The sequence below is a fragment of the Carcharhinus amblyrhynchos genome, chromosome 27, assembly GCF_965287045.1.
Source record: "Carcharhinus amblyrhynchos chromosome 27, sCarAmb.v2.hapA, whole genome shotgun sequence".
Lineage (NCBI taxonomy): Eukaryota > Metazoa > Chordata > Chondrichthyes > Carcharhiniformes > Carcharhinidae > Carcharhinus > Carcharhinus amblyrhynchos.
Window position 1 is genome coordinate 37889480 of NC_137350.1, and position 27052 is coordinate 37916531.

A 27052-nucleotide genomic window follows, 5' to 3' on the forward strand; every position below is an offset into this window, starting at 1 on the left:
GACATATAGAAGTTAAGAAAAAAAAACTTGGTTTTAAAAAACCCACCCTGCTTTGTAAAGGAAGGAAGTGGGGGATGGCTGGGGGGGGGGGGGGGGTGGGGAGGTGTGGAATGAAACGGTTACAAGCAATACTAAGAATTGTGAGAATTATTCAACTGGGTCAGGTTTTGTCTAAACAGAAGCTAGAACCTAGTTTTCCCTGCGTTTGGAGACAGCATTTATATCATTTACCCAACCAGTAAATTCAAAATGGACAACAGTGAATCAAATCGGTTAGAAGGACACTGACTGGATCAGACTGAGTTCTTTACCAGGGCAATAAAATGATAAGATTTTCAGTCCCATTTTGCAAACTCTATTTGAACCTACGTTTGAGAATGTGAGGGGGTAACAGTATGACTTCAGTGAATAATAAAAGGGCTTTGGTTGGGGTGGGGCATAGTGAAATCTCATTGGTATGGTATGTAGGCCCACCTATAAAAATGATTTATATTTACTTCAAGATTTAAGTCACTTAAACAAAACATTGCTGATCCAGAAATGCATTTGTTATGAACACAAATCATCTCAAATCTGTCCTGGAGAGATGTGAAAGGAAATCAACTACCCTAAAAGCACAATGCAAGGCTTTGAAACAACTGGTCAAGAGGATTTTTTAAGGAGATTTTTGTAAAACATAACCTAAATTGCTCTTAGTTGGATTTTTATTGTAGTTCCCACTTTAATCTCTATAGCTGTTTCTCCCCAGGCAATCCTCCTATTAAATATGGATAACAGGTCACAGAACAGGTTACCAGGTCACAATTTACAGCCACCTGGTACAGAGCGAACCAACATTAGACAAGCTGGGAGATTAGAAAACACACATAACTTCAGCTATGTTTGCTAATGTGTGGAATAAAGATGTGAAACTGCACTAAATGTCACATCAAGTCTCTCTCAACTGGGTGATTGGTTACACACCACAGTTGGCACTTCCCTTTAAATAATACGCATTGCTGGGAAGCCTGATAAAACACGTTATAATAAAACAAGTAATCTTTTCCTTTAAAGTTTATATGCTGCTAGGAGAGGGGGCCATAAACACAAACTATACGGTACCATAGGTACTGTGGGGTGTGTTTCATGAGTTTTATAGAAATCCTTCATTAAAGAGAAACATGAATAATGCAGGTTTTATCTGAGTGAGTTAAATGTGTGGAGCTATTGTCCTTTAGGGAACATTTAAACTTTTACAATCAAATGTCATTAATGTGGACGCTTATAAAAAGCAACCCTTCAGTAAACAGTTTTCTTTCAAGTTGCATCACTTGCTGTGCATTTGACAAAAGTGTGTTGGTTTGTGTTAGCAAGATCAAAGGATCTTTAAAACAGGTGCATGTATTCATTTGCAACAGATCTGACAACATACTCAAGAAAAGTTTTCTTTCAATGGAGTCAATTAACTCTGTACTTTTTGAGGTCAACGTTTAAACACAGTTGACAGACAAGTCTCAGGGCACCCCTCTATGTGGTGCTGTCACAAGATGACTGAACTTGTAACTCGTCAACCTGTGAATGCTTGGACGTTCTCATTACACCAGAGATAGTCTCCAGAGGTGTTTTCGCATGTATCTTAATATAAAAAAAACTCAACTGTCCACACTGTCTCTTACAGGTGGTTATACTGATGTAGATGAGTCACAAGGTTAAACCTTGTGCAGTACACTGGACATTACAGAGCAACACTTTACAGTGAAACCAGTGCCCTGCAAAAAAGAGTATGGATTGGAGAGCTAAAACGTTTTTAAAAATTATAATTATGTGATTCTTACCCAAGCCAATTCTCTCCTTTCTACCATTACAAAGCGAAAGCTGAGTAAAACAGGCTGCCCACAAAGATGCCAGATCTTTGGTCTATGTACAAAACCATGCGGGAGGTCTCGTTCCTGAACGCCCGAGCTTCAGCCCTGCTTCCCTTGGATCCTCACCATCACAGACTTGGCCTGTCCCAGTGTTCGTATTCTAGGGGTGGGAAGCGCCTTGACTGTCTTGCTCGGTTCCTGAAGAGCTGCTGTCAGAGTCTGGCTCTAATGCTTCCTCTTCGTTTTTCTTTTTCAATCTCTGTCTTATGGCCTGCAGGCGGTTCAGTAAGGTCTGGTAATCAAAATGACCTCGCCTTTCTCCAAAAGGATCCTAGGAAAGGAAGAACAGGCTCATGCATTTCCGAATGATTTCTTTCAGGTTAATTTTGCCTGTACTATCTAACACCGAACAAAAATTGCATTGGATTTTCTTTTCCACTTTAACAAGGTAGATCTCGCTTTCAAACCACATCCAACTTTGCTCACTAGATAGAACAGTTCTATCATACCAAAACAGAATTTGACTAAAGTAAAGTTTATTTATTAGTCACAAATAGGTTTACATTAACACTGCAATAAAGTTACTGTGAAAATCCTTAGTCGCCACACTCCGACACCTGTCTGAGTACACTGAGGGAGAATTTAGCTTGGCCAATGCACCAAACCAGCATGTCTTTTGGACTATGGGAGGAAACCGGAGCACCCGGAGGAAACCCACGAAGACACTGGGAGAACATGCAGATTCCACACAGACAGTAACCCAGCCAGGAATCGAACCTGGGTCACTGGCGCTGTGAGGCAGCATTGCTAACCATTGTGCCACCATGCCGTCCTCATTTTACCTTTTTAATTTTATGTTCTGAATCGATATAAACACAATTGTTTCATTTTATTGATGTCTTTTAAAAGTACTACTCAAATGATAATCCTTATCTAAATATACACACACAATTAATGACTACTGTTAACATTTTAAAAGAACAGAGGGAGAGACATGGGATATTGGACAGGAGGAGATTGGCGATCTAGAGATAGGGAAAAGACTTTAAGGATTTGTAAATGAAGACAAGGATTGAATGTTTTGGGGCAAATGTAATTTCAAAAAGAGGTCAAGATGGCTGCTGACCAGGATTTAATATTCTTTTTAAATTTATTCATGGGACATGTGTATCATTGGCTCAGCCAGCATTTATCATCTATCCCTAACCATCCTTGCAAAGGTGGTGGTGAGTTGTCTTCTTGAACTGCTCAAGCCCACGTGATGTAGTTGCACCCAAGGTGCTGTTAGGGAGACAATTCCAGGAGTTTGACCAAACAGGACATGGAGGTCAGTATCAATCAGCAACCAGAAACAGGAATAGAGTTTGTGGAGATACTGTGCAGTTTCCAACAGAAAAAACATAATGGCTTTCATTAACATTATGAATGTTAAGCAGTAGGTAGCACTGCCTCACCCAAAATTTCAAGGTGAACAAGCCATCAGACAGCAGAATAATAGACGCAGGTTTCAGAGAAATGTTGTCAGCAAACATTTAGAAGGTGGCCCTCTGCTTTTGACTGGAAGATGTGGAATGGGAGAAGGCTAAGGAAGGAACTTTGGGGTACTCTAAAAGTAGCAGCAGCCATTAGGAGTAGTCATTGCAGGAGTTACATTGGCTACCTCAGGATAGATAAGATGGTGACGTTTGAGAACAGAGTATTTGATCATATCCAAAGTCATAAGAGAGGCCAGGATGGATAATGCACTGCAGTCTCCCTGACTTTAACCATAGCCATGTGAATTTTGATTCAATTGGTAGCACTCTTGCCTCTGAACCACAAAGTTCCAAGTTCAGGTCTCATTCTAGAGCTTGAGCAGAAAAAAAAATCAAGGCCAACGCTGCATTGTCAGAATCGCCATCTGTCATCTTTAAACTGAGGCCCTATCTGTCTGTTCAGGTGGATGTAAACGATCCTTGGCACTATTCAAAAAGGAGTAGAGGAGCCATTCTTCTGGACAATATCTACCCTTCAGTCAACATCACAAAACAGATTCTACAGTCATTATAAGTTTGTTGTTTGTAGGAATTTGTGTACACAAATTGGCTGTTGCATTTCCTGCATTGCAACACTGGCCGCACTTTAAAAAGTACTTAATTAACTAAAATACTTTGAGAAATCCAATAATCATGAAAAGTGCAATATAAATGCAAGTCTTCCTTTGTAATAGTGAATTTTGTGCCATAAGTAGGACAAGAAATCAGACTGAGAGAATTTGAACAGAAAGCAATGTGAGGCAAGCACAGAGCGGAGTGATGATACATTTCAGCGTCTCATAAGGAAAGGGTTAAGCCCATTGTCTTGAAGTCTGCTAATGTCATATTACTGCCGATCACTTTATATTGAGTGATGTTGCTATCTGAGGAAGTATGAGTTAATTTAGATGCAGTGACCACTGAACTGGTGAATTCTGACCTAGAAGCAATGGTCAGTTTGAAAAATAGATTCAAAGACATTCCAATAATTAGTTGAGAAATTCTGTTGAAGAGAAGACATCAATCTTTTCAAAAGCAGGAGGACACAGAACAGGCAGTAAAGTCTCCTTTATTAGGAATGCCTAAAAATAAGTTCAGTTATTTGTTAGTGTTGTAAGTAGATTTTCATTAACACTGCAATGAAGTTACTGTGAAAATCCCGTAGTAACCACACTCTGCGCCTGTTCAGGTACACTGAGGGGGAATTTAGTCAATGCATCTAACCCAGCACGTCTTTTGGACTGTGGGAGGAAACTCATGATGTGGAGATGCCGATGTTGGACTGGGGTAAACACAGTAAGAAGTCTCAACACCAGGTTAGAGTCCAACCAGTTTATTTGATAGTAAACTCACAAGCTTTCGGGGTTTGCCCCTTCGTCAGGTGAATGGAGAGTTCTGGCCTCAGAACAGTATGCTCTGTCTGAGGCCAGAACTCTCCACTTACCTGATGAAGGGGCAAACCCCAAAAGCTTGTGAGTTTACTATCAAGTAAATTGGTTGGACTCTAACCTGGTGTTGTGAGACTTCTTACGGAGAAAATTCACGCAGACATGGGGAGAACGTGCAAATTTCACACAGTCATCCAAGGCTGGAAGTGACCTCAGTTCCCTGGTGCTGACAGGCAGAGATGCAAACTGATAAGGTAGTGTCTGAGAAAGTTTAGTGTAAAGAAGCAGGGGATTTGTTCCGGACAATGGAAAAAGTGTTTGTTAAAACTCTTCCCCTAATAGTGCGCCTTGTTCATACGAGATGAAGGTGACCAAAGTAAAATCAGTTTAGTTGGGGTGAGTACACAGAAGGTACTTCTGCAAATGGGCCAGGATACTTCAGACAATTGCATTTTGGGCATGCAGCTGGTGTAGGATTTACTCCCTGAGCTACCAATAAGGGACAAGAGACTAAAATGCATTTGGCAATGCAGAAATGTTTTGTCACACTGAAAAGTTAGAATAAGTATAAAAAAATTGGATGTTAGAACAGATATTCAGAATGTGAAGGTCAACCAAATGCAGAGTATTTAGCACCGGAACTCTTGGAAGTTTTGTAAGTGCTGAAATTAATTGCTTGTTTAATTGTCAATTATCGTTGTACTCTTAATAAATTTGTGAACATCTAGTAAATACATAATGCAGTGAACCCTACTGTTTTCAGGAGTAAATCTTAAGCAAGCATATCAATTCATCTTAGGAGGAGGAAAAAGAATTAGGATTGAGGTGGTTAAAGTTTGGCTTGTTATAAAAGTTAAGGGCTGATGGAAGGCAGCTGGAGTGGTATATGTGGATAGGGAGCTATTTTCAAAGGCAGTGATCATTTATGAGGGCAGAAGAAGTCATGAGCTAAGTTGGAAACGGGTTTGAGGAGATGCATCTGATTAGAAACAACTTGTGGGGATGATGATGATGATAATACCTGCATGGTCTGTCCCTGCAGATGAAGCCGGTCCTTACAAGACAGTTCATAGAAATCGTAGAACTCCATGAAAGATTTCTCCATCACACTTCTGAGTGAACAAAAAACATCACAATAATTATCATTTAGTATTTTAATGAGTGAATATTTTAGATTGATACATTCATATTGAAATAAAATACAATTTACTGCAGTAACAATGTCTTTCCTGTTGTTTATTATCAGATTTCTAGCTAATTTGCAAACCTGACCATGTGAAAAAAACTTCGAAATGTTCAGTAATTAATTGACCTGTATCAAGTCTTAATAGACTGAGTGACATTTTAGCAGTTTTGACCTATTCTATGCACAAATTATTGACTTGAAATTTCCAATCTCCTTTTCCAGTTATCAGCCAGGAGCTTGAATGATCCATTTCTTCCTTGCATTGGCTAATACCAACTTCATCCTGCTCAGTATAAACCAACCACAAAACCCCAAGAAAAATCCAATTCAATGTACTTTTCACTTCACTTCCATGCCAAGTGTATTGCTGCACCACATGTATGAGTCGAAAATCTGGGCTATCCATTTACTTTCATTATTCAGCATGGGCCTTCCAATACACCAGATGCAGTTATGGTGGCTGAATGCTGATAGATGGCTTGCTTGCTTACATGAGAGTTGACAGGTGCCTGGGTGACAAACACAACTAAAGATCTATTATATTCATAAAATGCTTTTAACCCACCAAAGTGCTTCACAATTGGGTTTCAGACCTGAGTGATCGTAGGAGGATGAATCATGGAGATCACCAAGACACTGTTGAAAAGGTGTCCTATGAGGAAGAATGTAGCAAGTTGGAGGGAAGGATTTGCATAATGTGTCAACCTAATGGTTGATTAATAGATCAGAATGGTTGATGAAGAACTTGCAGTTCATATTAAGTTGGAAGAGCAGAATGATATGGAGCTGGAGAAGGTTGCAGGCAGCGAAGGGCAAGGCCAAATTTATCAATGAGGTTAAAAATGTTAAAACTGATGAGGGTCAATGGAGGAGGTTGAGGAGAAGTAAGATGGTAAGTGGGACAATACGCAAGACAGGAGGTACATAGCAGGATCTAGAAAAATTAGGAACTTATGTCAAGTCTATGGTTATTGAGAAGTGTTAGGAAAGCAGAGACTGACGATAGCAAAGGAAATGATGAAGCATTTTCAGTGTTGGGAGTGATAAGGATGGAGATGGATAATGTTTCAGGAGCTGGAGTATAGTGTTGACTGAAGTGTAGTTTGCAGCTTGGCTGGTGGTTGGGCTGGATGTGAAGCTATGCTTCAGCCTTCCAGTATTGAGGACTGCAAGCAGCTAAAAAACAAAAAACTGAGAATAAATGTTTTGTCTGTTCTATCCAGTGTCGATAACATATCCATCCGAAGTCTAAAGTGAAAGGGCAAAGATGATGAAAGCTTGCCTTACCCACTATAACATTTAAAAACACTGCAGCAAGATCTGAACTGAAAAATAGCTGCTAGAATTGATTCCTTACAGTGTAGAAGGAGGCCACTTGGCCCATCGAGCCTGCACCGACCACAATCCCACCCAGGTCCTATCCCCATAACCTCATGCAATTACCCTAGTTAGTACCCCTGACACTAAGTGGCAATTTAGCACGGCCAATCCACTAACCTGCACATCTTTGAACTGCGGGAGGAAACCAAAGCACCCAGAGGAAACCAACGCAGACACACAGAGAACGTGCAGACTCTGCACAGACAGTGACCTAAGCTGAGAATCGAAAGCAATTCCCAGGCACTGTGCTAAGGCAGCAGTGCTAAACATTGTTACTGTCCCATCCTTGTCAGTAATTGTCAGTCTGCACAGGAACAGGAGCACATTGCAAAAGTCAGGCAACGAGGCTCCACTTTTTAAAGAAATTAAAATTTTCTTCAATGAGCACAGGATTCTAGAATGCATCCTAAAGTCTTTGATTAACAGGGGAAAGCTGCACAGGGTCCTGTCCCCTTTGTACTGAATGCAAACAATGCACAAACTAGACACGCACTGCCCTTAATAATATGTTCGAACAGGCAGGAGGTGGTGGCTGCATGGAGAAGCTATGTAATATACCAGAAGTCCTGTGTTATGTACATTCATCCACTTTGTTTGCAGTATCAGTTACGCTCAGTAGATAGCGCTCTCAGCTCTGAACCAGGAGGTTGTGTTCAAGCCCACTCCAGAGACTTGATCTCAAAATGTAAGCTGACGGAACAGTGCAGTGTCGAGAGAGTGCATTACATTATTGGAGGAGTCACCCTCCCAAGTGAGACATTAAGCAAGACTCCAGTTATACGTTCAGGTAGATGCAAGAATCCAGTGAAATTGGTCAAATAAGGGCACAAAGATTTTCTCAGTGGGCTGGCTAAAATCATCAAAACAGGTCAACTCAAGCAGTTTGTGGACTCTTAGTGTACAAATTGGCTGTTGAACTGGCTCACGTGACACCAATTCAAATATGTTTAACTACAAAGTGTTTTGAGATGCAAAGGCTGTGATAGAGCACGATATGAAAGCAAGTTCTCCTTTCTTTACAAGCTGCTCTGTGTATTATCTGTCAAAAGCAACCGTAATGCTAGTTAAAAATCAGATTTAAAGCATTGCTTTGATTTTTGATAATTTCCCACATTAGCTGAATGTCTGCTACATCTGTATCTGGTTTAGTGCAGCGGACAATCTGTACAAAGTTCACTGGACAAGAGTCTTTGTGTTGTTCCCTACTCCCTCCTTCACCTTCACCCACAAAATAACCATCTGTAAACAATTTCTTTAGAAAGTAAGAGAATTCTGAAATATTTCACTGGGAAAATGTCAACATATTACAATAGTGAGCTAGTAATTTGAAATAATAGAATGATACAGCACAGAAAAAGCCATTCAGTCCATTGTGCTCACGCTGCCGACCCCCCAGGTTATTTTCTTACAGCCCTGCAAGTTTTCCTTTTCAAGCACATATCTAACTCCCTACTGAAAAATATTTATTCTCTCAGGGGGTTAAGTCTCTGGAACTCCATGCTAGAGAGCTGTAGGGTAGAGTCCTGGTGTTTACTTAAGGTTGAGACTGATAGATGTTTGATCAATAAAGGAATCAAGAGTTACAGGGAAAAGGCTGGAAAGCGGATGTGAAGAATGTCAGCCATGATCCTATGCAATGATGGAGCAGGTTGGAAGGGGCTAACTCTTGTTTCTATTTCTCATGATCAGATGATTGAGCCCTGTTTCCACAACCCTTCCGGGCAATGAGTTCCAGATTACAGCCACTTGCTGCGCAAAAAATTCTCATTTCCCCTTTTGTTTTTGCTAATTATCTTACATTGGTATCCTCCTGTTAGTGACCCTGCTGCTTTGGAAGCATTTTCTCCCATCTACTGTCATCAAAAGCCTCAATTTTGAACATCAATTATTAAACCAATTTCAGAGCTGAACAGACCTATTATGCATGTCAAGTCTACATCCAATACAGCAGTGGATGGTAAGTTACTAATTATACCTGTAAAGCAATACGCCATTTACCTTAGTGCATCTGGACACAGACACTTGCCATCTAACATGTCACAAACAGCTACTCGGATAGATTCATGCCGTATGCATTCATTGTAGTTTTTACTATCTCCAGGATGCCTCTCCTAAATAGTAAACAAGTTAAAAAAATTGTAATTTATAAATATTGTGCAAACATACATCTTAAATACTTACCTTCTTGTCCCTCCAATTTACCCCAAGCTTAAGGTGCTGACGCCAGAGGTGAAATTTTAATGGAATAGCAAGCAACCCCTTCACTGAATCAAAGAACCCTACCGTGCAGAAAGAGGCCCTTCAGCCCATCGAGTCTGCACCAACCACAATCTCACCCAGGCCCTACCCCCATGTCTCTACATATTTTACCCGCTAATCCCTCTAACCTACGCATCCTGGGACACTAAGGGGCAATTTTAACATGGCCAATCAACCTAACCCACACATTTTTGGGCTGTGGGAGGAAACCAGAGCACCGGAAGGAAACCCACGCAGACACGAGGAGAACGTGCACACTCCACACAGACAGTGACCCGAGCCAGGAATCGAACCCAGGTCCCTGGAGCTGTGAAGCAGTAGTGCTAACCACTGTGCTACCGTGCCGCCCTCAGTCTCACAACCAATCTTTGGGTCAGTGAGCGCTGACAGATTATTTGACCACAGGGGCCACTGTAGCAAGTTCAATCTTGGCCACGGAAAGGTTGATGCAATATTGCCAAAGGTGGAATCAGGAGAAAGCATTCAGGACTACAGCCCCTGGCTTCTCCTCCACAGTCTAGGCAAACTGAGACCAAAAGACATGTTTCTTCAGAGAAAGGAAGGACAGTGATCAGGAGTGCCAGTGGGGGACAAAAGTATGCAGTTCCAAAAAAAAACCTAAGTGTTTCTGGATGTGTGAGTGGGATACCATTCAGTGACACTGGCGAGATGTTCTTGTCAAGAAAACACTAGGAATATCTCACTTGAATAGCACATGTAAAACTAAGCCTATTAACTCATGACTGGGACTTAAATATCCAGGATATCAGACTGTTCGGAAGGACAGACATGACGGTAAGGGAAGTAGTGTAGCTCTGATATTTAAGGATGATGGCAGGGCGATAGTGAGAGATGATATAGATTCTATGGAAAAAGAAAAGGTTGAATCCACTTGGGTGGAAATTACAAATAGTAAAGAGAAAAAGTCACTGCTATATGTAGTCTAAAGGCCACCAAATAATAATGAAGAAATAAACAAAGAAATAACTGATGCATGTAAAACTGCTACAGCAACTATCATGGGAGGTTTTAATCTACATGTCGATTGGTCAAACCAGGTTGGTCAAGGCAGCCTTGAGAAGGAGTTCATTGAATGGCAGATGGAATTTAATCCTGACAAATGCGAGGTGATGCATTTTGGAAGGAATAATGCAGAGAGGAGCTATGTGATAAAAGGTAGACCGATTAGGAGTATAGAAATACAGAGGGACCTGGGAGTGCAGGTTCACAAATCCACGAAGGTTGCGACACAAGTGGAGAAGGTTGTTAGGAAGGCTTATGGAATGCTAGCCTTTATAGGAAGGGGTATAGAGTATAAAAGCTGCCGTCCAATGCTTCAGTTGTATAGAACGTTGGTTAGACCACATTCGGAGTACTGCGTCCAGTTCTGGTCACCTTACTACCGGAAGGACGTGGAGGCTCTGGAGAGGGTTCAGAGGAGGTTTACCAGGATGTTGCCTGGCACGGAGGGGCTGGGTTACGAGGAAAGGTTGGAGAAACTGGGACTTTTCTCCTTGGAAAGACGGAGGTTGAGGGGGGACATGATAGAGGTATATGATACTGAAGGGAATAGATAGAGTCAATAGTGAGAGACTGCTCCCTAGACTGGGTACAAATACGAGAGGTCATGATTTAAGGGTGAGGGGGGAGAGGTATAATTTGGATGTGAGAGGAAGGTTCTTTACGCAGAGAGTTGTGGGGGTATGGAACGCGCTACCGAGTAGGGTGGTGGAGGCAGGAACGTTGGACTCGTTTAAGGTTCAGTTAGACAGACACATGAGTGAAACGAGGATGGAGGGTTATAGTAGGGGCTATTAAATGTCAGAACCTCGGGAGACACCGGAAATGCAGACTTGTAAGTTAAAGTTTTTGTCTTTTTATTCCGCAGGTGGAGGTCCACCTCGTTGTCAAACGAGGGGCATGCACACGGTGGGTCGTGCGTGGGCTGCTCTTGGAGGTTCCGGGAGTGGCCTAGTACTTCGTGTCGGTGTGTGTGCTTGATCCCGGACCGGTAGACGGGCACCGCAACAGCTCGGTGACTAGCACCGCTGGCTGTGCAGATACATGGATTTGGGCCTGTGTCTGTGGGAGTTTGTGCATTCTCCCTGTGGTTGTGTGGGTTTCCTCCGGGCGCTCCGGTTTCCTCCCACACCCCAAAGATGTGCTCTTAGGCTGACTGGTTTACCAAATTGACACTATTCTCCCCTGAATCTGGCTAAGTTAGGGGTTCCATTCGTAGACACGCAGGGTAGAATAGGCGTAGGGTGATGCGGCGGCGCGGGCTCATTGGGCCGAAGGGCCTGTTTCCCATGCTGGGTTGTTCTTTGTTCTTTGAATGCATTCGCGATAGCTTCTTTGAACAGTATGTAATGGAACCTATGAAGGAGCAAGCTATCCTAGATCTGGTGTAATGAGACAGAAATAATTTTACAGTTAAGGATCCTCTCAGAAAAAGCACTTGCAGTATAGTTAAATTTAAAGTACAGATGGAGTGTGATAAGGTAAAATCCAATACCAGTGTCTTGTGCTTTCACAAAAGAGACTACAATGGAATGAGGGAGCAGTTGGCTAAGGTAGACTGGGAGCAAAACCTTTATGATGGGACAACTGAGGATGTGGAGGACTTTCAAAGTGATTTTTTTTTTACAGTGCTCAGCAAAAGTATATACCAGTCATGAGGAAGGACTGTAGGAAAAGGGACATTCAGCCACTGATATCAAAGGAAATAGAGAGTATTAAACTGAAAGAAAATGCATACAAAGTGGCAATTGTTAGCGAGAAACTAGAGAATTGGAAAATCCTTAAAGGTCAACAGAAAGCCATGAAAATAGCTACAAGGAGAAGTAAGATGGATTAAGAGAGTAAACTAGCTCAGGATATAAAAACAGATAGCAAAAGTTTCTACAAATATATAAAATGAAAAAGAGTGGCTACAGTAAACATCGGTCTTTAGAAGGTGAGAAGGGGGATATAATAACCGGAAATGAGGGAATGGCTGAGGCATTGAGCAGATATCTTGTGTCAGTCTTCACAGTGGAAGACACAAATAACATGCAAAAAATTGATGACAAAAAGGTTATGACAGGTGAGGATCTAGAAACTATTATCATAAAAGAGGTAGCATCAAGCAAGCTAATGGGGCTAAAGATGGACAAATCTCCTGGCCCTGATGAAATGCATCTCAGGGTAGTAAAAGAGATGGTGGGGGAAATAGCAAATGCTCTAGTGATAATTTACCAAAATTCGCTGGATTCTGGGGTGGTTCCGCAGATTGGAAAACAGCAAATGTGGCGCCACTGTTTAAAAAAGGTAGACAAAAGGGGGTAACAATAGGCTGGCTAGCTTAACATCTGTATAGGGAAAACGATTGAATCTATCATCAAGGAAGAAAGACATCCGGATATAAATTGTTCCACTGGAAAGGCACAGCATGGGTTCACGAAGGGTAGGTCATATTTGACTATTTTGCTGGAATTCTTTGAGAACATTGCATGTGTGGCGGGCAATGAGGAACCTGTGGATATGGTGTATCTAGATTTCCAGAGGGCATCTGTCAAGGTGCCACACCAAAGGCTGCTGCATGAGATAAAGGTGAATGGTGTTATGGGTAATATATTAGCGTGGATAGAGGATTTGTTAACAAACCGAAAGCAAAGAGTGGGGCTAAATGAATGTTTTTCTGCTTGGCAGTGACTAGTGCTGTACCTCAGGGATCAGCGTTCGGACTGCAATTGTTTACGGTTTACATAAATGATTTGGAGTTTGTCAAAATTTGCAGATGACACTAAGATGAGTGGCATTGCAAAGTGTGCAGAGGACACTGAATGTTCTCAAAGGGATATAGATAGTCTGAGTGGGCAAGGATCTGGCAGTTGGGGTACAATGTTGGTAAATGTGAGCTCATCCATTTTGTAGGAACAACAGCAAAACGGACTATTATTTAAATGGTAAAAAATTGCAGCATGCAATCTGGGTGTCCCTGTGCATGAATCACAAAAAGTTAGTTTGCAAGTGCAGCAGGTAATTAAGAAGGCAAACGGAATTTTGTCCTTCATTGCTAGAGAGATGGAGTTTAAAAACAGCGAGGTTATGTTGCAACTGTATAAGGTGCTGGTGAGGCCATACCTGGAGTAGTGTGTACAATTTTGGTCTCCTTACTTGAGAAAGGATATACTGGCACTGGAGGGGGTGCAGAGGAGATTCACTAGGCTGATTCTGGAGTTGAGAAGGTTGGCTTATGAGGAGAGACTGAGTAGATTGGGACTATATTGCGTGGGTTTCCTCCCACATCCCAAAGATGTGCTTTTAGGCTGATTGATTGGGTAACAAATTGTCCCTATATTGGACCTCCCTGATCCTTGCACATTAGGCGTAGACTAAAATCATGAATAGGTCACTGAGACAATGGGACGGCGGCGTGGGCTCGTTGGGCCGAAGGGCCTGTTTCCCGTGCTGTGTTGTTCTTTGTTCTATATTCATTGGAATTCAGAAGAATGAGGGGAGATCTTATAGAAACATGTAAGATAATGACGGGAATAGGTAAGTTAGAAGCAGGGAGGTTGTTTCCTCTGGCAGGTGAAACTAGAACCAGGGGGCATGCCCCAAAATAAAGGGGAGCAGATTTAGGACTGAGCTGAGGAGGAACTTCTTCACAAAAAGGGTTGTAAATCTGTGGAATTCCCTGCCCAGTAAATCAGGTAAGGCTACCTCAATAATGTTTTTAAGACAAGGATATATTTTTGAACAGTAAAGGAATTAAAGGTTATGGTGAGCGGGTGGGTAAGTGGAGCTGAGTCCACGAAAAGATCAGCCGTGACAGTTTTGAATGGTGGAGCAGGCTTGAGGGGCCAGATAGCCTGCTCCTGCTCCTAGTTCTTATGTTCTTTCGATAAACAGTACTTTTTTTTGGCTTCCCTTGTGAAGAAGATGTGAAGCATTTAATAAAGCATATTTTCATGAGCAGCAGAAGCCCAGAGTTCCTCGCCTACGTGGATATGACTCATACGTGAGCTTTGATACTAGATAGTGATAGCTATTTAATTAAAAGAGCACCATTCAAAATTGTTCCTTTGACTCATGCACACTTTCAGCAGGGATCATTGTATGGTGACTGGAAACACTGGATGCTTTTCCTTTTTGCAATACAGAATAGATACAGTCCTGCTAGGATCAGCAAACTTGGCATAGCTTCTGACAGAAACCAGGAACTGCTACAACTTCAACGGTTCAATATCACACTGGATGGACTTACAGACACAAGGGAAAGCACTGGACTTTTCAGAAGCGCAGATCAGTACTGAAGGTTGGGTCAATGGAAATTTTTAACTCTAAGTTTGCTAGGTATATAGTCCTAATCCCAGCACATTTTACACATCCCAGTTTGTAAATCACCAAGAATCTTTGAAGACATAACATAATGTTCCATACAGCACAAGAATGGGCCATTCAGCCTGTCTGATGTATGCTCTGCAGGAACCTGTTCCTACCTTACTTCATCTAACCTCATCAATAGATCCTTCTATTCAGAAACAGTACTTTTCACTGTATATTAATACACGTGACAATAAATCAAACATTCCCTTCACCCACATTCACTTATTCAATGCTTTGAAAATAATTTTGATGGCAAGTTACGAATGTAAAAGCAAATCTCAGGACTTTACTCAAATTGAAAGGTACTTCAGCTTACCTGTTCAAAACCTGGCTCATTGTGATATGGGTTCTCAGTCATAAGGGACTGAATGGAAATGAGTACAGAGGAGATGCTCTGGGCCGGGCTCCAGGCAGGCCCTGTCCATGTGCTTAAAAAGAAAAAGCATTGTCTTAAAATACAGCAGAATTTTTTTAGTAGCAGCAGGCTAATGATAACTCAAAACTATCCCAACAGGATATGAACAATCACCCCAAATTTTCATGTGCAAGACATAGGGATACTTAAGTCATTCTCTTTAAAATGACCACCAGCACAGGTTTGAATGGGTGTTCCAGGCAGAATTAGCCTTGATTTCAACGCCGCACGCACACACACACGATGTTTCTGTACAGGACTAAACCATAGTTGCACATTAAAATGTTTTGCACACCTCCGACATGAAGAATAGATTAGCGCATTGTGCTTGTGAAATCGCGCAGCTTCTTCAACAGGGAGGTCTTTTCAGATGCGACCCATTTTTTAGTAATGTCAAGAAGTTAGTTGCTAGTACGAGACAAAATAAAGGAAGGTTTATGGACAAGGGGAAGATGGGGGTTGGGAGAGACATGCGAATTGTACCAGGGACCCGGGGTTCAATTCAAGCCTCGGGTCACTGTCTGCATGGAATTCACACCTTCTCCCTGGGTCTGTGTGGGTTTCCTCCGGGTGCTCCAGTTTCCTCCCACAGTCCAACGTTGTGTGGGTTAAGTTACATGGCCATGCTAAATTGTCTGTTAGTATTGGGGGATTAGCAGGGTAAATACATGGGGTTATGGGAATAGGGGCTGGCTAGAACTGTTGTCAGTGCAGGCTTGATGGGCTGAATGGCCTCGTTCTGCACTGTACCGATTCTACGACCTTAACTGACAATTGTATTTGGATTTGCCCCCATGTAAATAGGCCTGGCCTGTCATTTACCCACAATCCATTATTTCATAAGCATGATCCACTCATAGCTTTGATTTAATATACACATACCCGAGTATGCTAAGGCACACTTTGCCATTCCGGTAAAAGTTTGGGTTAAACCGCACAGTGTTGTTTCCAGTTGTCATCAGCTTGACTCTCGGTGGGTGGATGGGATAGTCAGGAGGGCAGCGAAAGAGGAAAAGAAAAAAGCCTCCTTCGTAAGGTGTGTCGAAGGGTCCCGTAATGAGTGCGTGAATCTGTATGGTGAAGAAAACAGTAGCCTTGATCAGAAAACTCCACTGTTGCTATCCCACCCCTCTCTCCCCCCTCCTATCACCCTCAGCCTCCCTCTCTTCTCAGAGCAGGAATTCCAATGCTCTTCTGGAGGGCAACTAGGATGGGTAAAAAATGCTGGCCTAGCCAGTGAAACCCATAAATGAATAAAAATATATAAATCATATCTGTCTGGTCATTTGCTTGCAGGGGATAGTGTAGCAGAGCACAGTTTCTGCACATTTCAATAAGGGGTTCAGTGGACTACATTACCCAGGAATCCCAGTCAATTGTAGCACACAACCAGCACCGTGACGGATATACAGCAGGGGGGGCATGCATCAGGAATCTCCTTTAGTAGCACACTGAGCAGTATGCACAAATCAACTCTCAGAGCAGCTGCTGTAAATCATATTCTTTAAACACAATCTGGCTGATAGTTAGAACATTATGTGGCAATGTAAACTATTAATATGCAAAAAAAAAAGCTTCCATGTGCACACTTGCTGTGAATTTCTATCATTTTAAATTCAATCGCCCACTTCTGTAACACAGAGAATGTACGTCAACTTTTTAAACTGTAATTGAAGTGTAATCTATTTCCTGTATTGTCACTGACAGAATGGTGCTGTTATACGGTGGGGTGGCACAGTGGTTAGCACTGCTGCCTCACACCGCTAGGACCCAAGTTTGATTCCCGGCTTGGGTCACTGTCTGTGCAGATTCTGCACGTTCTCCCTGTGACTGCATGGGTTTCTTCCAGGTGTTCCGGTTTCTTCCCACAGTCAAAAGACGTGCTTAGGTGCATTGTCCATGCTAAATTCTCCCTCCGTGTACATGAACAGGCAACAGAGTGTGGCGACTAGGGGATTTTCACAGTAACTTCATTGCAGTGTTAATGTAAGCCTACTTACAACACTAATAAAATTTTTAAACATTGATAAGTCCACAGACAACTCTCATCATAAAGGCTGGCACAGGAAATTGTAATGGAACATTCAAAAACATTAACATTAAAATAGGAAGTGAATAGTCTGCATACATGGATCATATGATCTGCTGCCTTCTAACTTTGCTTTATCTGAGCACATTATGCCTTGATTAGATGCATGCAGCACTACAGGACATTGTGTAATTTGAATTTTATCTATAGGCATGGAATTATAAAATGATATAGCACATTTGGCCCACTATCTCTGCGCCAACTCTTTAAAAATTGGTCCCATTTGTCTGCCCTTTCGCCAAAGCTGTGGAAATGTTTTATTTTCAAGTATTTATCCAATTCCCTTCAGAAAGTTACTCTTGAATGTACTTCCACTGTACTTTCAGATAAAGCATTCTGGATCATACCAATTCACAATATGAAATAGTCTCTCGTTTTTGCCAACTGATCTAGAATAAATATATACTGGAATGATTCTAACGCTTTAATTTTGTTCAGATCATACTGGAAACACTCAGCACCAGTTAACATTTCAATTTCTTTGTAAGATTATAGAACTGAAACATTAGCTTTGTTTCTCTCCTCAGACGTTGCCTGGCGAGCTGAGTACTTTCCAGCATTTTCTGTTCATATTGCAGATTTCCAGTATCTGCAGTTACTTTATCCTTTAATGTTCTAGTTTTTGGGATGCTACATTAAATACTGCACTGTGTACCAGGTAACAGGTCTCCGTCGCACCTTAGTCATGTCTTGTGGATCTGGGACGACAAACATGCCGGGTGGCGGTTCTTTGTAAATAGACATGATATCCCTGCAGCGTAAAATAAAGCAAAATATTAGAACACATTCAACACTAAAATTACCAAATAATGGAAGCAAATGACAACTTGAACAATAATTCCAAATGAGGTCTGTAAAATGATGAAGGGCCATGGAAAGGATAGATATTGAGAGCGTGGCCAGGAATTTGCACCCACATCCAGAGTCTAAATATGGCGAGACTTGGAAAACAAGTATCTTGTTGGCAAGACTTCATTTTCCAATTTTCCACACCCACCGCCTGTGATGTAACAAGGTTCACGCTCTCCTCATCACCATATATTTTAATATAATATAGTGGGCTTTGACAGCATATCTGCCCCTCATCCCTGACATTTCCCCAAACTTTGGAACAGCCAGTTTACAACTGCTTTTCGCAAATGTGAAGCAGTCAAAGGGAACCCGTGGGGATGCAGGGGCAAGCATAGCCTCTTCGGGTAGCGGGAAACATCAGGGTGGCAGTGCCAAGGGCGGGGTGGGGCGGGGGGAGTGTTCTTTTTTATATTGGAGAGTGGGGTGCCCTTTATAAACAATGCCCCAATCTTGGAATTCCCGGCTGTTGTCTTTTTCTGCCCCTCCCCCAGTATGGTGGCATAAGCCACGCCTCCAGCACCAGCAGCACCCCCCAAAAGCGTTTAAAAATATGGAGAAAAAAGCTGACAGTGTAGCTGGTGGACTACACTTTGCTTTTCTCACTGACTGCCCAGAGCTTCCACTTGTTGGGGAATCCAAAACTAAGTGTCATAAATAAAGTGATTTCCTGACCCCACTTGCTCCATCTCTCTCAAAGGCCTCAACTAGACCCTGACATCTGATTCCACAGCCACTGCAGACCTTGTGTGCGATGGCCTTGTGAACATTCTTCACGTAGAAGTTACTCTCGAGTTATCGCACCATTAACAAAGGACCATTATCAAACAAAATTTGATCCTGAGCCAACGATATTCCCCCCCCCGTTGTGATTGTGAAAGCGTGATGCAATTAATCCCCATATCCCCGGTTCCCCTTAACTTGACGATACAAGATGAGCTGACATTCAGTGAAACATGAAAATTTAATGCCAACGTCTCCAGCACACATTGTAAACTCTGCTTCTTTGTAACTGACACCTTGTCGAGCTCTCAGACTGATTGCCTTGCTGTCCTATTCACTTTACTACCAAGCTTCAAATCTACACCCTACCATTCAGCAAAATTATTCAGTTCCACCTTCACACTAGCAGCTCCTGTGTTGTAGTCGATAAAGGTTTTTTGCCAGTTCTAGACTTATCTTCCCAACATTCTGCTCCCAGTTTCCAATCCTTCACTTAGAAGCTCCAAACCATTCCAACTGAACTCTCACTAATTACTGCTCAAATACCATCACCTGCCCTGGTTGACCAAAAGTGATTTCCTGTCACCGAATTTAAAATCCCCATTCTCATCTTCAAATCCCTCCACCTCCTCCAACCTTCTTTACCTTCAGCATCCTTTATTCCCTCTTTCCCTCCAAAGCACTACGATACAGTCATAAAACTGTACAATGCAGAAAAGGCTCTTTGGCCCATCAGGTCTATTACTATTACTAAAAGGCTCCCCCACTGCCACATTGAACACTTGTCTGGCTTTGTTCCCCAGTACTCTAAGAAGTCTCACAACACCAGGTTAAAGTCCAACAGCTTTATTTGGCAGCACAAGCTTTCGGAGCGCTGTTGTTCCCTAGTACCAGAACTGCTCTCTCTCTTGCTGGGCCTTCTATATATTGATATAAAAAAACTCCCCTGAATAACTTTTTCAAGAAAACAGCCCCCTCTAAACTCTTTACACTATGACTACCCTAATTTATCTTGGGGAAGTTGAAAGCCCTAGTATAATTACCCAATTATTCTTACTCATCGCAATGAATTGTCTACATACCCGTCCCTTTATTTCCTGCTGACTCTTTGGGGGCCTATTGCCCCATGTATATTCCTCATTCCACCCACAAAGCCTTGTTTGAAGACCCTTGCAAGATATCTCTCCTTATTGCAGTAAATTGACTCCTTAATTAATAGTGCAACACCACTTCCGTTTTTTATCCCCTCACCTAAAGATCCTCCAGCTTGAAATTCACGGGACCTCTCCTCCATTTCTCTTGATGCTAATCCAAGATCCTAGCTATCACAATCAAGGTTCAATATCCATTTTGTTTCATATCTCTTTCTCTGTTTACACCCTCATTTGATTTATTGTCACATGTATTAATATAGTGAAAAGTATTGTTTCTTGCACACTATACAAAGCATACCATTCATAGAGGAGGAAAGGAGAGAGTGCAGAATGTACTGTTACAATCATAGCTAGGATTTAGAGAAAGATCAACTTAATGAAGATAAGTCCATTCAATAGTCTGACAACAGCAGGAAGAAGCTGCTCGAGTCAGTTGGCACACGACCTCAGACTTTTGTATCTTTTTCCTGACGGAAGGTGGTGCAAGAGAGAAAGTCCGGGGCACGTGGGGTCCTTAGTTATGCTGGCTGCTTTTCTGAGGCAGTGGGAAATGTAGACAGAGTCAACGGATGGGTGGCTGGTTTGCATAATGGATTAGGCTACATTCATGACCTTTTGTACTTGCTTGCGGTCTTGGTAGAGCAGGAGCCATACCAAGCTGTGATACAACCAGAAAAAATGCTTTCTATGGCGCATCTGTAAAAGGTGAGAGTCATAGCTGGCATGCCAAATTTCCTTAGTCTTCTCTTTCTTAACTATAGAGTCGGCGTGGGAGGACCAGGACAAGTTGTTGGTGATCTGGATACTTAAAAACTTGTAGTTCCCGACCTGGGACAGGTCAGCAAAAACAAGTTGTTAATTCAGCAGTTTTGCAGTCAGGCTTAGCAATACCTTCAAGTGAATTGCAGAGTGGAGATGGGTACTGGTAGTTGCAGGTTAAAAAGGCCTGGAAATGCATAACTATTCACAAAAGGGGCAGTCCTGGAACTGCGTCAACGCATCAATTGACAAAAAAAAATAATCATTTCACTTGTAATGGAGTCAACACAATGAAAATGCTGAATGTTTATCCCTGTTCATTCCCTGTCCAGGGACAGACTACACATTTAAAGGCAGAATCAGGCAGGGGTAACAGGACAGATGGGGAGGAGGGAGAAATTGGATACAATTGGATGTAGCAAATTCCAGCTGCAGATGAAAGCTAAGCAAATATGCTTCAGCATCTGCACCACCTCAGATTCCTGACCTACTGGTCAGAATAAAATTTCACAACATTCCTAATAAGGGCAACGGTTGTGGCATCTTGATTTTTTTTTTAAACAGAGCTTTCCATTTTGAATTTGCAACGTAAAGTGGTAACCACTGACACGCTGGATTACAGCCGGCAACTGGAAAGTCCCTGTTTTCACGGAGGACCATTGCAGGTGATGTTATTCTAAATGATTGTTCAACTTCTCTTGCTCTGATTGTGGCAATGGTTTCTTTGGGGCTTCTCTCACTCATCATCCAGAGACTGATAAGTCAGCAGCTGCTGTTGAAGGTTAGTAAACCACAGGTTGGTGGTTCAGTGCAGTTTAGGACTGCCTTATAAAGATAAGGTTCTAGAGATCGGTCATGTTAAATTCCATTTTTTCTTGCTAGGGATTCAGCAACTTTGGCCAGCATGATAGAATCAAGTTCCATAATGCATTCTATTTCTCAAAGAAATGAAAACCAGCGAGGCTCATGGAGCTTTCAGTTCTGTGCTTCTTCTACCGCCAAAGAGGTTCCTGATTTAAATTACTCTGCTCACTTCATCATAAAGCGTTAATCAGTGGAACCCCCAGCAATCGGTAGGCTGTAAAGCCAGGTGATCTATTCATTGCGGCTCTTAAAGCAGAATAATGGCAGCCAGGAATCCTCACGATATAGCACCTTAGAAAGCAAATTCCAGATCCAACAGATTTAACAATTGAATGGATAACAAACTCAGAGTCAAACTCCACTACCCCTAGGTGCTGATTTTGTTGCTCTTGTCAGTGCTCCCTTTAAGAATTTTATACATTTCAATGAGATTACCTCTCACTCTTTTGAGAACATTGACTCAATCTGCTTGATCTCTCTGCCAGACAGCCTTCACCCTTAAATAAGGAGACCAAAACCACACAGAACTGTAGGTGTGTTTTCACCAACATAATTGGAGCAAAACTAACCTAGAATTATACTGCAGACCCATACAGGGCCAACATATACCATTTACTTGCTGTAAATATATGCTAACTTCCTATAACGTGTACAATATAAAATCCCCCCAAAATCCTCCGTTTAAAAATCTCTAATCATTTAAAAAAAACTGCTTTTTCCATTCTCTGACCAAAGTGGATAATTTCACAACTTTACACATTATTCTCCATTAGCTGGTCAGAACCTCTTTGCAGCTTCTTTATGCTCTCAGCTTACTTTCTTATTTATCTTGGATGTTAGCTGTGGCTCAGTGGGTAACACTTGTCTTTGATTCAGATAGTTGTGGGTTCAACAGACATTCTAGGAGCTAAAAATAAGCACTGACAGTACAATAATGAGGGAGTGTTGTACTACCAGATTAGGCCAATGCCCCATGTGCACAGTGATGACACTTCAATGAGCACTGATTTGATTGTAAAACACCTTGGGAAGGCCAGGCATTGTGAAAGGTGCTATACAAATGCCAGGCTTTTAAAAAAATCAACAAACTTGGATGTATTTATTTATTTCCCTATATTTATTTTCACACTTGGTTCTCTCATCTAAGTCACTAATATAGATTCTAAACAGCTGAGATCCAAACACATCATTATGACACTCCATCAGCCACACTCTGCCCTCCCAAATATTATCTATTTATTCTATTTTCTGTTCATCGCCCAATCGTAAAACCATGGAATTACCTCCAATCTCACAATCTCTAAACCTGGTGTGCTAGATCATGTTATTGCCCAATTGTATTAATTGCAAAGATCCCGGAGTGATCAGGTAAACATGAGCATCCAAGAAGTTCAACCAGGCCTGTGGGACTGCTTGGCTGGAACATGTGAACAGTATTCACCAAGTTAAATATGTTAGGGGGGCACAGTGGTTAGCACTGCTGCCTCACAGAACCAGGGACCCACGTTCGATTCCCGGCCTCAGGTCACTGACTGTATGGAGTTTGCACATTCTCCCTGTGTCTATGGTTTCCTCCCACACTCCAGAGATGTACTGGTTAGGTGGATTGGCTATTCTAAATTGCCTCTGTCAGGGAGACTAGCTAGGGTAAATGTATGGGGATAGACCCTGGATGGGATTATGATTGGTGCAGACTTGATGGGCTGAATGGCCTCCTTCTACACTATAGGATTCTATGATAAATAGGTCTGTATTAATGTCAGATCTCAACAAAGTGTTTCAGTTATTCTATGAACCACAGATAGGAAGCTTTGTTTGATACCTAACCATAAACTGCATTTCCTCATGACTTCTTTGAATAAGAACACTTCCTGTCATTTAGAATGTAACTTATATAATTTTGACAGCAGCAACAGTAATATCCAACCATCACTATGCCTCTACTTGAAAACTCAGTCTGGTTTTTAAATCCCTCCCCCATCTCTGTAACCTCTTCCAGCCTCAGATGCATCAAGCTCTCTGCACTTTCCGTTCTGGGGGATTTTCTTCACTCCTCCACTGCTGCTCATTCAGCTGAAGAACTGCATTGACTCAAAGCAGTGGAATTCCCACCATATCTTTTCTGTCTCTCATTCTTCCCATGTGTGAGGCGTTCCTCTAAATCTACCACTTTGACCAAGCTTTTGGTCACATGTCCTCAAGTGGCTTATTGCCAGATGTGGTTTAATACTGCCTCTGTGCATTGTCATGGGATATTTTACAACATTAAGGGTATAAGCTGCTGTTGCCAAACAAACACGGTTATTCCCGATATATTTTAACTGCGTTCTTTACACATTTAAATTTGGACTTTGAATTTATTTCCTTAATTCGAGTACTTGTCTCCCATTAGAGTGCTTTCACTGTGTTATCAATTCTCCAGTGGCTGGCTAAACAGAATTCTTTGTCCACAGTTCTGTTCACGGAATCAGAACAGTAGCATTGGCAGTTAAAAGCGAATCGTAAACAAATTCTAAAACAGAACTTTGCTCGCATTCTAGTATTTAAAGTGCAGTTGATCATGACGATGAACAAACTGGCTGCTGTGTTTCCTGTGTTTTGATGGTGAACAAGCTTCAGATGTAGTTTGGCTGTAAAGTGTTTTGTGAAAATCTGAGGACACAAAAGGTGCTATGTAATTGCAGACTTTTTTGTTAAGGCTCTCGGATTGGTACTTGTTTTGAGATGGAACTAGCTACCCAGCCTCCATACTACTTTTGTTCCAGAAAGTTCAACAATGCTTGCAAATAATGATTGAATCACACCATTCAAGGTTCCTAACAGGGTATTTAATAGTGGAGAAGACAAGTAATGTTTAAAAAAATTCAGCCAAATATCTGCAGACCCTTGAATTATTGCCATTATTTTGGTCAGCACTCAGCACATATGGAGTCCAACATCAGGAAATTGATCAGTGACGGAGAGGAAAAGATCCCAAACCTGCAGTGGAGGGAAACCTGAAAGTAGAAGCCCCTTATCGTCAATGCATAATGGAAACAAAGGTCAGAGATACAGTCAATCCATTACCCCACCTCCACTATGATCAGAGGCAAGGGTTTGGGCGGGGGGGGGGCAAGAACTCAGTTATTTACTGGGCTGAGAGAATTAAAAATGTTAACTGGATATTTAGGAAGTGGGAGGGGGATTCTTAAGAAACAAGAGTAATGTTGGTTGGAGAGGGGTAGAATTGATTGGGAGGGGGGGGGGGGCGGGTAAATGAAGTTAATAGTTGAGTGGACTGTTGACAACCTGCTGCCCGACCTCAGACTCCACCAGCTTCTTCTCTTTCAGTCACCTGCAACACCACTCTCCCACGCCCCCCCCCCCACAGTTTATCCTTCCCTACCTATTTTACCTATCCCCACAACAACTCTCACCCCCTCCTGCCCTCAATTAACTTTTATAATTGGAGTAAAAAAGCAAATGTATCATGTACACATGTATAGGGATTTGTTGATACTACACTGGAGTACTGTGAATCAGTCTTTGTGTATGAGGAAAGATATTCCTGCCTGAATTAACTGGTTTTTGCAGCTTCTTTGTATCCTCCCACTCCTCCTCCTCGCCTAACTTTTCCGCTCAAGCGCCCCCCATCCATAATCATCTTCCTCTCCCCAACTCATTTCTATCCACCCACTCCGTTTCCCATACCCCTCTCAACTCCTATACATGCCCAGCACCCTCACACCCTTCCCTCCAACCTCTCCCTATGCCTTTTCCAACAACCTCTCTCCAAAGCCCCTTCCGTTCACCCCCTCACCGTCACCCTACTCCTCTCCCCTTCTCCCTCACCCATCCCCTCCAAACGCCACCCTCCCTCAACCCAACACTCTCTGCCCTCTTCTCACCCCTGCTCCCTCATCACAGCCCCTCCCCACTTGTCCCTCCGGCTGCCTCCCGCTCTGTGGCGATCCCCCGGGTGATCATTACCTTTTGATCCGGAGCAGGCAGGGTTGTGAGGGCTTCTCGCTGTCCCAGTCGGTGCTGAGGGTCGGGTCCCAGGAAGTTGCGTGCAGCTGGCTCAAGAGGCCGGTTGCTACCGAACCGGTGCCTGGTAACAGGATCGGGCTCACGCTCTCCTCCACTGGAGCTTCCGCCATGTTCCCCCCACTCCCGCCCGCACTGCGCAAGCGCGGAAAACTCCCAAACAGCCGGCAACTCAGGGAATGACACTCCACAAGCAGCGCCGCTAACTGGTAACTCCGGGAATGACACTCCACAAACAGCGCCGCTAATCGGTAACTCCAGGAATGACACGCCACAAACAGCGCCGCTAACTGGTAACTCCAGAAATGACACTCCACAAGCAGCGCCGCTAATTGGTAACTCCGGGAATGACACTCCACAAGCAGCGCCGTTAACTGGTAACTCCGGGAATGTCACTCCGCAAGCATCGCCGCTAATCGGTAACTCCGGGAATGACACGCCATAAGCAGCGCCGCTAACCGGTAACTCCGGGAATGACACTCCACAAACAGCGCCGCTAATCGGTAACTCCGGGAATGACATGCCAGAAGCAGCGCCGCTAATCGGTAATTCTGGGAATCACACTCCACAAACAGCCCCGCTAATCGGTAACTCCGGGAATCACACCCACAAACAGCGCCGCTAATCGGTAACTCCGAGAATCGCACTCCACAAACAGCGCCGCTGACCGGTAATTCCAGATGTAAGACCCGGCTAATGGCGCCAATTCGCGGTATTTGCGTGGGTGGAGGAAAGCGCCCCCTGATGGCGGCGCAGCGTCACTGAGGGCGTGTCTCCGCGATGCGCCACCCAGAGGTGATTCTATGGAAGTGCATCGATAATGGCGAAGGTTCCCGGAAGCAGAAAATGAATTAATTGCACCAGAATTGATTGGGCTTTTTACGCAATAGTTCACTTCATCCTCAAAGTATTTTAAAGCGCTTCACTTATAACAAGTCACCAGCAATTAGATAAACAGAAAATACATACATTTCTCAATCTGGTTCTCAATATATGGCGGGGTGGGGGGTCTCAGACGAATTGTTGGCCGCAGTTCCCCCACATTGGGTGCAATGAGTTGCCTTCTCTCCCTGGGAGGGAGTCAAAGTGTCGGTCGTGGTTAGCACTGGCATCTGAGTCTGGAGGTTATGGTCCCATTCCAGGCACTGAGGGAATGGCACACTTGTTGGAGACATCAAACTGAGGCACCACCTGCCTTCTCAAGGGTTAAAGACCCCATGGTACTTTTC

General features: G+C 42.8%; 1 protein-coding gene across 1 annotated transcript; it reads right to left on the reverse strand.

Moving 5' to 3' along the window:
- Positions 1-93: 93 nt before the first annotated feature.
- Positions 94-25937, reverse strand: ube2z (ubiquitin-conjugating enzyme E2Z). Its single transcript, XM_080213851.1, has 7 exons — positions 25767-25937; positions 18127-18199; positions 16242-16429; positions 15261-15372; positions 9311-9423; positions 5768-5858; positions 94-2175 (listed from the first exon to the last, which is right to left on the reverse strand). Exons 1-7 carry the CDS (start codon positions 25934-25936, stop codon positions 2005-2007), a joined length of 918 nt encoding a protein of 305 aa, XP_080069977.1. The 5' UTR covers position 25937; the 3' UTR covers positions 94-2004.
- Between the last annotated feature and the right edge of the window lie 1115 nt (positions 25938-27052).

What these genes read in the sequence shown, in the direction of transcription:
- ube2z (XM_080213851.1), bottom strand. Translation starts at nt 25,936, where the DNA reads ATGGCGGAAGCTCCAGTGGAGGAGAGCGTGAGCCCGATCCTGTTACCA. An exon ending in TGCCTGCTCCGGATCAAAAG is followed by an intron (nt 18,200 to 25,766) that starts GTAATGATCACC and finishes TTTACGCTGCAG; the next exon opens with GGATATCATGTCTATTTACA. An exon ending in GTGTGCCTTAGCATACTCGG is followed by an intron (nt 15,373 to 16,241) that starts GTATGTGTATAT and finishes TTTCTTTTTAAG; the next exon opens with CACATGGACAGGGCCTGCCT.